A 12,726-nucleotide genomic window follows, 5' to 3' on the forward strand; every position below is an offset into this window, starting at 1 on the left:
GCCACAAGTACTCCTTTTCTTTTTGCGAATACAGACTAACACGGCTGCTCCTCTGAAATTTGTCCAACAGACACTCACCTTCCTTCCCACCTCCCCACTTTTACTCAGGCCTGGTCTGCACTCAAAAGTTACATTAGCATAAGTATGTCAGGCAGGCGTGTGAAGAAACCAAGCCTGACTGGCATAGCTAGGCCAACAAAAGCCCAGTGTAGACACAGGTATGTGGATGGAAGAATGCTTCCATTGACATGGCTAGCTGTTCAGAGGGTGGTGTTCCTACACAAGCAAACTCCTTCCGGTGACATAGGCTGCGTCTATGTTACGGGGCGATGCTGGTATAATCTCCATAGCATGGGCATTCCCTTAGCATCTGAAGGACGAGAAACCAATGTGAGCGTCTACATTCTGAAGAGAGAGCATCCCTTTGGGTGCTGCCCTCCACCACCTCCTGCTTTCAGGACACCACTGTGAATTATGCTCTTAGTGGGTTTGTAATTAGAAAGTGAGCAGATGGCTGGGGGTTTAATGTAAAGTGATTTCTCCATTGAAATAACCTGGAGCTTCAGTGGCTTTTGCTCTGCTGAACTACGCAAGCAGGGAACGGGAAAGGCAGCGACCACCACACCACAGTGGCTGCTGAGGCCACAATCCCACTGCATTGCTGGAGGATGGTCCGTTGAGCCTACACACAGTAATTGTTTCCCGGAGTCATAAGCAGAACAAGATACCTGACTTCCGTGCACCTGCTGCACAAAACCGACTCCCTTCAGGGTCCCTCCATTCAGGGCTCTCCAGTGAGCCAGCAAGAATCCTGCCTCAATTATTGCCACTGGCAAATCCCAATGGAAGAACTACTTGGAAAATCCCCCACCAAGCATGCCAGAACTACAGGCCCAGCAGGGCACTGCAACACCTTGCTCAGTTTAGGACAGGAAGTGAAGAAAAATTCTGTATCTAGTAGAAACTGCAGGGAGGTACAATGGCACCATGGGATGTTCTAATGAGCACAAGTGTATTATCCAAAAGAGGGAGTCTCCAGGTGGGGCACTTGCTTTGTGGGAGGAGTATCCAAATCACATTGGTTTCCTAGAGGTCTCCCATCCAAGCCCTGACTCAGGCTGGCCCTGAGCAGAAGGGCAGAGTTACACCAGTTTAACTTAAGTTGCGATTTTAAACCATCTAGTTAAGCCAGTGCCAAAGGCCATGTGGTCACTTATTAGGGTTTAAACTAGGATTCCTGCAGTTTAGCTGAAGTCATTCAAACCACGTTTAAACAAAACCAAAATGCCCCCCTTACACTGAAATAAGACCTCCCCACACAGGGGTTTGCCCTGCTTTAACTGAAGTGGTGCTGATGTGCATGCTGACAGCCCCTCAGCCTGGGAAGGCCAGTCAGAGCTGGGCAGAGAACGGTAATCCTGCTTCGTGAAGGATCCTGAGATTCCAAAACGAAACCCGCAATTTCAAAATCCTCCACAAGCCAGAATGATCATTTTCCACCTAGCTCGATGGGAGCCCCAGCTCCATGACAGCATGCTGGGCTGGCTGTCCCAGAGCCAGGGATCTGGGCTGCAGAGAAGCCCTGACCTGGGCTCTCAGCTCTTCCAGGCTCCTTGTCAGTCTGCCAGGCAGGCAGGTTTCAGAACCTTCCATGGCCCCAGATGCAGCTGGCAGAGGCCGTCTTTGCTGCACCCTCAGTACCAGGGGGCAGCTCCCCAGTAAGACAAGCTCCATAATACGCTGGTTAAGGCGATTACAGCTGTCCTGGGAGAGCAGCAGGTGCCCCCATTCGAGGGCTCAGCTTGGAGCAGGGAAGGTTATTCCAGGATTAGAAAGAGCACAGCACCTCCAAGGGAACTGATCACCACCAGAGCCCGTCTACCAGTCCGAGGGTGGGACAGAGCTTCCTATTTACCTGCACTTTACAGCCATGTTCCTGCCACATCCCAGTAGGATGGGGTCAGGCTGTCAAGCAACCAGAACCAACCCAAGTTAGACAACAGCAATCTGCAATGGACCTGCTAAAAACTACCCCCAACATGACGTTTGGCTCATGCCTTTCAGCCAACAACAAACTTTTCAAGTGGGCCTCACTTTGTCTGCCCCTGAAATGTGCCCAGCTATGGGAGGAAACGCAGCACTATTTGATTCCCCATAACACTGCGATATAATGGCTCAGGAAAGGAAGATGAGAACTGTGTCCTCCGCTGAAAAGGCCAGGAGGATTAGTGGCTCGGGAGACCATAATTACCCATGCTGGAGGTTAGCCAAGACAGAAACCTCCTAACAAGCATGGTATGTCAACACCTTACTGATGAGGGTATTGCAAATACATCTAATGATGACTTGGAGGGCAGGAGGGTTGTAGAGTTGTCTCCCAAATCTACAAACCAAAGTTTAGAACTGAGACCCCTTGGGATCCCAGGAGAGAAAAAGAGGCCAGCTAGCACAGCTTGGTCCCATGGTAGAGACTTGCTTGCAAGTCGACAGTGATCCTTATGTTACAGCAAGGAAAGGTTTCTGGGTCAATGGGAATGGCAGAGTAGTCCACGTGCAGGGAAGAAGGTTGGGGGAGTGCTATATCCTATCTGATGAGACAGCGTGCGTGTGCAAAGCTATGGGAGGCACAGAGCAAAAGTAGACACTCCGATGCCGAAGCTGGGGATTCCAGCCGCATGAAGATGGCTCTGTATCACTGGACATACCACAGAGATATGGTAAGAGCTCAAGTGTCACCGGCACCCTGGATATTACAAGGATACGGTCACGAAAATCCCCAACTGCTTGGTCCCATCCCTGCACTAGGGCATGCAAGAGCCACATTGACAGGGCCTCGGCAGACACCACACACTTGAAACCTGACCTGGAACACAGGGCTTTTATTTATTTATTTTTATTATAAAAGCACTTACTTTGCACAGCCAGGAGCCCAGGCCCCAGCGTGGGGAAACCCCTGAGCAAGAACCCGAGGGGAGGACGAAGGCAGCACAAAGGTCCCCGAGTGTTGAGAAGGGTGCCCCCAGCTTACACCAGCTCCCCACCAGTGCATGGGGGAGCAGCAACCTGCAAAGGGACAAATGGACCCTTCGGCTGTCCCCTGCTCAGATCAACAAGATGATGGGGCAGTGTCAATGCAAATACTGATAAGGGATCTGTTTGAGCAAGCTAGAAAGTGGACACTCCGACATGTCTGAGACAGGGTCAGGACGTCTTGTTCACCCGAGGGCAACGAGAAACTGGACAGAATGAGCCTGTTTAAGGCCAAACAGCATCTCAGGAGGTAAGCTAATCCACCTGCAGCTCCAAAGGAGTGGAGATTCTGGCTGAGCACGGGGCTCTCAGCAAGCACAGGGACTGAGTCTCTTAGCAGCAGGAGTCTGACCTATCTGCCAGGGACCTTTGGGGTGTAGGGAGGGACACAGCCCAAACCTCTCCCCATGGGATGGAGGGCACTGAAGTCACAAAGCGTTTGTGCTGGGAGACTATTCCACATCTTCCTCCCAGTTCGAATCCCCTTTCCTGCCATGAAAATATCTAAGGCTGCTCCCAGCATCCACTGCCACCTTCCTTTCCCAGGCTGGTGGAAGGGAGCTCAATCCCTCTCACCCACTGGGCGCTGACCAGAGCTTTCCTCCATCAGGTCACCCAGCACAGCGCAGTTGCTCCTCAGTGACAGGAGGGCAAAGGGAGACAGCTGAGGCTGGGTGGGGACGTGCTCAGAACCTTCCCGCAGGCAGCACCAACTCCTCTGGGTTTATGATCAAGGACGAGGAGGGACCCCAGCGGGGTGATGGAGAGTGTTTGTGATTCCATCCCTGCCCTCCCAAGCAGGAGAGACACCTGAATTACTTGAAGCCAAAGTGCAGGGAGGCAGCGCTGGCAACTCACATAATCTGTATCCCCAGCTCCTCAGCTGTCTTCTGTAGGCGGTCCATGACGTTCTCCTCTGGCTCCCCGGCCAGGCCGCCAGGCACTGCTGCCTGCTCCTCTGAGGGTGCGTTGGCCATGACGTAGTACACCGTCTCGTTCTCCCCACGTTCGTTGGTCCTGTTCACCACACGGATGATGGGGCCGAGCGGGGCGCTGGACTCTCGGTCTGGCGAGGCCTCAGCTCTCGGGAAGGTGCTTTGCTGAGCTGGGTCAGGGTTGGCAGCAGCATAGGCCGGTGGTGGCAGCGGGGCCACCTGTGATTCCATGTCATTGGCCTCCTCCAGGGAGGCCTCTGCCGGTGGCTCCAGGATGATCCCCTGCAAGTTGCCCTCACCCTCTGTCAGCACCACGCACTCCGCCGTGCCATCCAGCAACTCGCCCTGCTTCTCCCGGTCCTTCAGCAGCTGCTCAGTCAGCTCCACGCTTTCGTAGCGCACTAGCTGCAGCCGCATGTAGCCGTCTTCGTGTTCCTTGTACCTGGGCAGGCCAGAGAGAGGGAGGGTTAGAACGGGGCTGGAAGGCAGATGCCTTGTGCAGTTACCGAGGGAGGACTGACTGCTTGGAGTGCTGCCCAGCGTGCTAGCCCACCCAACGCCAGGCTAGGTGGCGATCAGTGGCAGTTGCTACCCGAAGGAGGTTATTTTGCAGCACTGATATTGCTATGGGGCAGACATCCCAGCACACAGCGCCCAGAGTGTTAACAGGCAGTGCAGTGGGGGGGGGGGGGCGTTGTCAGGGAAGGTAAATCCTTTCATCCCCAGCCCCTAACAGTTAGCAGCCGCATGCCAGATAGAGGGTTTACATCTCCACTCAGGCCAGGTTTGGTTTCTTTGTCCTGTCCAGTTTCCATGGGCAAATTTGAGAGCCCTCCTTTGCTTCCTCACCCTTTTAAGCCCTGGAACATTTCGGGGAGACTGCGGTTTGCTGGAGATTACACCGGATAAGGCATCCTCAAAACCTGACCGGGCTTAGACTGGGGTGACTCTCTCAGGCTGAAGAGAGCTGGATCTGGCTGCAGCGTGAGCCTGCGAATTCCACAAGCAACCCAGTAGATCCAGCCGCATTAGTGTGGCTGCTGCCCAGCAGCCCTTGTCTCTGATCTGCCACTGGAGGCTGCTATCTAGGTACTGATATGGCACCCATCACCATAGTATCAGAGAACCCAGGAGCAACGCCCTCCACCCCTGCGTGACTGTCCCCTACTGCCCCCTGTGGCTTGAGAGAGGTAGTGAGCTTTGCACACAGGAGGGGCTGGAGGTCCAGTACCTGAAGCGAGGATGGCCCGAGGGCCACTTGAACTGGTGTTTCTTCCTTAGGTGCACGGTGAGGTTGTTCCCACGTGTGAAGCACTTGTCACAGATGTGGCACTTGTACCGGGGTTCCGAGTCACCCTGGGGAGGGAGCGAGAAGAAAGGAAGGATGTAAATGTCATGGGATTCAAACCCAAGCTGCCTTGTGGGAAGCCAGGCTTTCCAAGAGGAACAAACATCCTACAAGTTTTATAGCAAGCATCATTCTGGCAAAGGAGTGGGGACTGGTAACACTTCTGATGGGCTTGGCATTTCCAATCCATGGGATGGAGGGAATCTCATTACCTAGGAGATCCTGTGCCCCGACTGCTAGTTGTTTGGGACTGCTTTGCAAAGCGGCCACAGAATCATAGAAATGTCAGACGGGAAGGGACCTCAGTAGGTCATTTAGTCCTGTCCCCTGCACCGAGGCAGGGCTAAGTACTGGAGCCATACCCATGTCTGTAGAAATACAGGTATTAAAATGCTTGCCCCATGCCAGAGAGTAGCAGCAGAACACACGCAGTCAGCCATGCAGGGAGGAACAGGGGCAGGCAGACCCCAACCAGTGCTCCCAAGGGATTAGCAGAAGGAGATACAAACTGACGGCTCATAAAATTAGCACAATTGCTAGGTTAGTGGATAGTGGCCAAGAATGGAGAACTCCCACTCAAATCCCATCAGCCACCATTTATAGCCACAGGAAAAAGCAGGCAAGATTCTAGGCAAACATGTTAACACACCACATAGCCTGAATTACTGGGTGTGTATGCCCAGTTCTGGTCAGTGTTCTCTGCGTCTTTAGTGTCTTCAGTGCAGGGACCTGCTACTTGCTTGCCAGGGCTCACCTACCGTTCAGTACATCTTTGCTACTTCTGACCTTAGTATCTACGAATCTATGAAACTGCTGCTCTTCCTGCCCTCGACCCTGCACTGGAAGGGGGAGCAACTCCCTGTTCCCAGCCAGAGAGCAGAGATCAAAAGAGACCAGACAGCCAGAAGGAAAGTCATGAGAGACCCACCCTCCCCAGATAACTTGTGTTGTCTCATCCGAACCCGTTTAGCCATTAGCACTGCAGCAGGTGGAGAGAGGAACAGGAAGGATAGAAGAGTCAATTCCTCCCGGAGCTGATGGATACCACGTGTGACCATGGATTGTTCATGGGTGGGTGAGGAAAATGAAGCTGAAATTTCCATTAGGGTTTTATGGTCACCTCGAGGGCTAGGGCGGGTTTGGGAGGAAGAATGGTCTGGTGGAAGTCAGGAGATGTGGATTCAAATCCCAGCTCTGTCAGACTCCCTGTATGACCTTGGACAAGTAATTTGGTCTCTCTGTGCCTCGCTCCCCCCATCTGTCTAGCAGGGAGGACAGCATTCCCTTCCTCTCAGTTTTTATCTTTATCTAGATTGCAAGCTCTTCAGTGTAGGGCTCATCTCTCACGACGTGTATCTGCAGCACCTAGCACACTGGACCGCAACCTTACTTGGAGCTTCTCAATATTATTGCAATATAAACAGTGGGAACAGCAGCAGATCCCCTGGTTCCCTCCCCACCTCGTGGACTTTCCTGTAGTGCAGTTTGATGGAGCAGAGGGAGCGCGCAGTGAAGCTGCAGGCTTCGAACTCGCAGCGATAGGCTGGCTCTTTGCTGTGAGTGTCCAGGTGCTTCCTCAAGTCAATGAGATTTTTACAGCTGAAAGGAAAGAACGTGGGAATGAAGCCAAATGCGTGAGAGACCCCTACCCCATTCTCCTTCCCGGCCCATCAGTGCTTCTCTCCCAGCCCCTGACAGCCCAGCTGCCCTCCCTTCACCCCACACAGACCCAGGCCCCACCTCTGAACCCCAGACCCACTCCCCTCTAGGGAAGTACAATCACAGGGACCCCACCTGTAGTCACAGTAGTCACACTTGAAAGGCCGCTCCTCGCTGTGCCGGAAGCGGATGTGGTTGCGCAGGGAGGAGGGTAGTGGGCAGGTCATGTCGCACAAGGGGCACTTGTAGTGGTTTACTGCTCGAGAAAAACGAGAGGGAAGCCCATCACCATGGAGTGGGGAGAGGGAATGCACTTGCCAGAGCGACGGCTGGAAGAGAGAGAAGGGCCTTTACTCACCATGGTTCCTCATGTGATCACGCAGCAGCCTCTCTGTAGCAAACCTCTTGGAGCAGTGGGAGCACTGAAACCTCTGCTCTGTAACAGTGGGGAAAGGTGGGGGAGAGAGAAGAGAGTGCACAAAGGGGGAGGGGAAAGGACAGAAAGAACAAAGCAGAGAGAATATAGCACAGATAGCAACACACAGGAGGAAGAGAATTAGTTATATCAGAGCCAGACGCCCTTTTGCCTCATTCACAGCCACTGTGGGCGCTGCCCCTGGCTAGAGAGCCAGTGTCTTGCCTTCCAGTGAACACAGTCCTGCCAGTGCTACCACCGCATGACTCAGGAAGCAACCCCAGAACCAATTCTACTGCCTTCAAGAATGGTCACAAAACAAGTCTAACCAGGAATGAGATGCATGGGAGCTGGGGACATACAGGGACAGCTGGAAATGTAGACAGGGCCCCTGCAGGGAGCTATGGGTAGACCAGCAACGCCTTTCACTTTTAGCTACAGGCCCAGCCTGAAGCGGAGAATGCACAGCACAGTATGACTCCAGCACCCAGTATGGCACAAAGGAGCTCAAGGAGATTTTAAATGAATGTAGCACTGGCAGAAGGGTCTGCCTGCCAGCCTGAGACTTTAGTCCCATGTCCACAGAGCAAGAATGGCACGGGATACTGCAAGACAAACCTCTCCCGTGCTGCCCCACCCTTGCCTGAGAGAGGAATTCAGTCTCAATGGCCTATTCAAGCCGCTGGTCTCTCCGGTGAGCCTGAGAGCCAATCAGTGCCACTATTCACAGTGCTCGTGCCCTGCTAATGCCTTGCTCCTAGAACAGAGATAGCTGCTGACAAATCAAATGACCCAGCTAGAAGCAACAGGGTAGATCAGGGACAATCCCACCCCCACTCAGGCACTTACGATCCAGGGCGGTCTGCCGGCGGATGTGGTCAAAGAACTTGGTGTTGTTGGAGAACATCCCGCCACAGGTAGGACAGGCCACTACCTTCTCCTGCGTGTGGCTGCGCAGGTGCTCCCGCAGCTTACAGCGTCCTTTGAAGGTGCAGTCACAGTCTGAGCATAAGAGGCAGAGACATTGGTTAGCTCCTTGGCAAAGGACCGGACAGCTCCAAGAAACTTTCAGTAGCACAGGCAGAGGAAAATGCCTTGGACTCAACAGCCCCAAACCACGCAGAAGCTTTCAACTTGCTGTTCTGCTGGGTGGGAGGTTAATGCTGTCCCCAGTGGAGAGCCAGGCCAAGCATGCTGCAGATATGTAGAAGACTGGATACAGGCCTACAGACAGCATAGATCTGTCATTCCACGGGACACATGAGCAGCTGAGATGATCATGTCCACATGAAAGACAGCAGTTATTGTTACAGTTAAACCAGCACTTCCCCCTTGCTGTTCTGTTCAGAGGCCTTGATACCATCTATTAAATGCCTCAACTGGAATCACCGGATATTGAGTCCACCCATGGTGGGCAGGTTCCAGTCAATTCTCTGACTGGGGTTGGGAAGTTCTTGGGCAGTTTTACACTCCAGGGACTGAGAACCCCTTAGCAAAGGAAGGAGGGAAGTCTAAATCAAAAGGGCTGGGGACTAAGAAGCAAGAGTCCCAGGTTATATTCCTCACTCTTACATTGACATACCGTGGGCACCCCAGCAAGCTGACACTGTATTTTGGTTTCTGGAGCCAACCAGTGGGGAAATGGAGAGTACTTTGAGAGCCTCATTGGAAAGGAGCTACCGAAGTGCAAAGCCTTGTCGTTTGTCAGCTGCTCCCCAGCCTCGCCCCAGGAGAGCTTTCAAGTTCTCACATGTGCAGGGACTGTGTTTTGTTCCGTGTTTGTACAGCACCAAGCACAACGAGGTTCTGGTCCATGACCGGGGTTCTTAAGTGCTACTGTAACATAAATAAAATCAAATACCTTTCCAGCCACAAAAGACCACATGGTTCTCCTTCCCAGCTGCCTTGTATTCTGAACAGAAGCTGTGATCCTCCACATGCCGGTAGAACCATTCAGGGTTATCAAAAGATCTCTGTTGCGGGCAGACAAAGACACAAGAATATTGGTCAGCACATGCATACTAGCAATTCTGATACAGCTCAACTTTGACAGAGCTTCTTCCCTCCTCTCCCCTGGGGAAAACACAGAAAAGCACAATCCAGGCATCCAAAATTGTTGCAGTGCTCGTAATGCTGAGACCATCTCCCTACCCTAGAACAGAGATTTTGTTGGCTTGGACCACGTAAGGCCCTGTCTGTGCCCCCACTTGAACTGGGCTGAGATCTCAAGGGTTACACCACATTGAATGCTCAGGAACTGGAGATTTGCTGACACTGTGTGAGACTAAGCCCTGCTTTTCTCCTGCTCCCACCTGACTGCACACCTACAGACAGGATTTAGGAGGGCTGATCCCCTCCCTGTTGCTCTCACCTCACAGTACTCCCACAGACACAAGAAGTTTTCCTGGATCTCAGGGATGATGTTGCGGCTCTGGAAGTCCAGCTGACAGTGGGTCACATCTGACTGGCTCTGCAAGGCCTGCAGCCCCCACTGCTTCAGCTTAGTGTGGTAACAGTGGAAGTAAACGTGGCGGACCAGGTCTACAGAGCTCTCTGGGGAGCAGAAGCCACATTCCTGCCACAGACAGGTGTATTCTTCTGCAGCATAAACAGGAAACACATTCGTTTTCTACAGATTTGTCAGTAACTGTCTCCCTGTTAAAGCTTAAGTCCCCATGAGCAAGAAAAGACGCAAGCTTTCTTCATAGCTTTCCTTCCCTGCAACTGGTGGAACCACCTACTTATGGTGAGAAGAGAACTCTCATCTTCCTACTTGTTCAGTTCTGGACTCTGTTCTAGAAGGCTAAGCCTCTGGCTTATGATCCACTACAGAGGCAGCCAATACCTTGCACTCAAGACAATCAATATAAACATCAACTATTTACAAAAATAAAAATAAATCTCCTTAGCTCTGTTAATAGCTCAGGTGTTCACAGATCCCAGTCCAGTGCTCAGAATGTTAGACTATGTATCACACTTTAAAAATATATATCAGTTAACACTGCTAAGCATCTCATTGAAAAGCCCAGCATAGATTTAACTGAAGTCACATAATGAAGAGGATTACAATTTAAGGGTTTATAGGTTAATTGACAGCAGAGCTCACTAGATCCGCTGGAAAGTTTATTTTCTTACCAGAATGCAGAACACGTTATCTCCAGTGGACACTATGGCATCACCCTCACTAGGAAATTCACTATTGAAATTTCTCCATGTCTACCAGGGTGGTTCAGAATAATGAAGGGAGCTTGATGACCCACCTTATGGCTCTTCCAACCCAAGAGTCCAATTTTAGTTATAGTTTTTAATTGCACTCAGGGTCCCTTACCAAGAGGGTTCATCTCATCCCTATGTTCCCCACGAAGATGCAGCTGCAAATGCTCCGACACATGATCACAAAACTCCTCCATCTTAGAGGCTACATAGGTGCACATCTCCCACTCACACTGGAGCACCAGCTTTTCCTTATTGCCGGCCTTCCCAGGAGGCATGGTCCGACCTTTAGGCACTGAGAGATGGTGTTACAAAGACAGGAAATGTTTGGCACGCCATTCAGTCACCCAGAAAACCACCACCACCAAAAAAGATGCCCTCTACAAAGCCGTGGGGGTTCCTAGATGCAGCGTGGGCCATGGCACAATGGGGAGAGAACTGTGACTGCGGTCAGCTCAGAGGGGCAACACAGCACAACGTTGTATTTTGCAGATCCAGCCCCTGCCCCGGGGGAGTCTCGGGGGGGGGGGGTTGTGACAATCCACATCTGGAATAAGATTTAGGCAGGAGCGCCAGGAAAATCCAGAGACAGGAGACACCAGCGTCCCCCACCAACACCCTCCTCCCCCGCGGGCCGCCAGGAGCCCGCCGCCGGCCCCGGAGCGCAGGGGGCGCCGTGTGGACGCAAACCCTGCGGTCCAGCGCCGCCGCCCGGGTCACAGCGCAGGGGCTGCCCCCGCCGCAGGGGGCAACGACCGGATCGGACCCAGGGGGCCCGGCTCCCCCAGCCCCGGGGGGCGGGTGGGGGGGGGCTGGGGACAGCGGGTCCCGAGACGTGGGGAACCTGCCGCGGGGAGCCACGAGAGCGGGGGGCGGGGCCGGGCCCGGCTTCGGCCAGGCCTGTCCGCGGGAGGGGGCGGGGAAGGACCCGACCCCTCCTTACCGGCGGCTCCTCGCGCCGGCAACTGCCGGCTTCCCAGCTCCGGGCCCGCCGGGGGGCGGGCGCAGCAACCGCAAGGCCGGCCGCCTCCGCAGCCAATGGCAGCGCCTCCTCCCAGCCCGGCAGCCAATCCGAGCGAGGGGCGGCCGCGCGGGGAGTCGGGCGGAAAGGCCTCGGCCGGAAACGCCCCCCGCCAGGCCGGGACACTAAGGTTCCGGCTCCCGGTCTACACGGAAGTGCCCGAGAAAGGCTCCGGAAGCGGAAATAAGCAATGGAGGCCCTTTCGGGAGGGGGAGATGCTGAAAACGTTTACGTCTCCGTTTTGACCTTTGACCCCGGCAGAGGTCGGAAAACTCAGTGGCTCCGACCACTTCTCATTTGACCTTTGAACTCTGACCCACTACAGCCTATCCGTGACCGTCTGAGGCCTGTGGGCTAGTAACTGTCCGTGAGCCCGGCCGCTTGACCCCGCCCCGTGCGCCTCAGGGTAGGTGGAGTCAGGCATCTCGGTGACCTCTTGACCTTTGACCTTCTGAACTCTGGCTTCAGAGGCCCTTTGACCTTCCCAGCAGCCAGGGTCAGGGCTGTGAGAGCAGTCGCCAGAGGACACCAACCCCTGTCAAGTGGCTGGGGGTGAGAATCAACCACCCGTTGCCACTTCTCCTACAGCACCGAGCCCCATCGCCCCTGCCGGCACGAGGTGCAACCCGTGCGGGGACCTCCCACCGGATCTGTCTCTGACCCCAGTAGAAACGCACATCAGTGAGCCCACTGTGCCAATGACCCCTTAGCCATTCTAGGCCTATGGTACTAGAGCTGTCACTGCTGCAAAGCGCTCTGCACACCACATTAACATACCTACACTAATAAACACAAAACCTGCACTCACTGCAAACACACACAAAACTCGTCACTTAATGAAACATCCAACGAACGGGAGCTGTAGCTCACGAAAGCTTATGCTCTAATAAATTTGTTAGTCTCTAAGGTGCTACAAGTCCTCCTGTTCTATATGCAGATACAGACTAACACGGCTGCTACTCTGAAACATGCATATCTAGTTAGGAGCAAAACACTTGAAGAAAGAGGTGGAAAAACTGGAGAGAGTCCAGAGGAGAGCAACTAAAATGACAGAACGTTTAGAAAACCTGACCTCTGAGGAAAAGTTAAAAAGTCTGGGCATGTT

At 53.4% G+C, this 12,726-nt stretch overlaps 1 protein-coding gene across 1 annotated transcript; it reads right to left on the reverse strand.

The window, feature by feature from the left end:
* Positions 1 to 2,869: 2,869 nt before the first annotated feature.
* Positions 2,870 to 11,759, reverse strand: HINFP (histone H4 transcription factor). The gene is made up of 10 exons (XM_077839805.1): positions 11,544 to 11,759; positions 10,716 to 10,895; positions 9,759 to 9,985; positions 9,249 to 9,360; positions 8,237 to 8,389; positions 7,331 to 7,408; positions 7,108 to 7,228; positions 6,774 to 6,912; positions 5,197 to 5,321; positions 2,870 to 4,407 (listed from the first exon to the last, which is right to left on the reverse strand). The coding sequence occupies exons 2-10, from the start codon at positions 10,876 to 10,878 to the stop codon at positions 3,885 to 3,887; spliced, it is 1,641 nt and encodes a 546-aa protein (XP_077695931.1). The 5' UTR covers positions 10,879 to 10,895; positions 11,544 to 11,759; the 3' UTR covers positions 2,870 to 3,884.
* Between the last annotated feature and the right edge of the window lie 967 nt (positions 11,760 to 12,726).

Source organism: Eretmochelys imbricata, chromosome 22 (assembly GCF_965152235.1).
Source record: "Eretmochelys imbricata isolate rEreImb1 chromosome 22, rEreImb1.hap1, whole genome shotgun sequence".
Classification (NCBI taxonomy): Eukaryota; Metazoa; Chordata; order Testudines; family Cheloniidae; genus Eretmochelys; species Eretmochelys imbricata.

Bases quoted from the DNA above. Each gene is read 5' to 3' on its own strand.
- HINFP (XM_077839805.1), bottom strand. From the start codon at position 10,878: ATGCCTCCTGGGAAGGCCGGCAATAAGGAAAAGCTGGTGCTCCAGTGT. The intron at 8,390-9,248 runs GTATTTGATTTT...TCTTATGCTCAG, and splicing joins GGTCTTTTGTGGCTGGAAAG to ACTGTGACTGCACCTTCAAA. The intron at 7,409-8,236 runs GTAAGTGCCTGA...CCACTGTTACAG, and splicing joins CCGGCAGACCGCCCTGGATC to AGCAGAGGTTTCAGTGCTCC.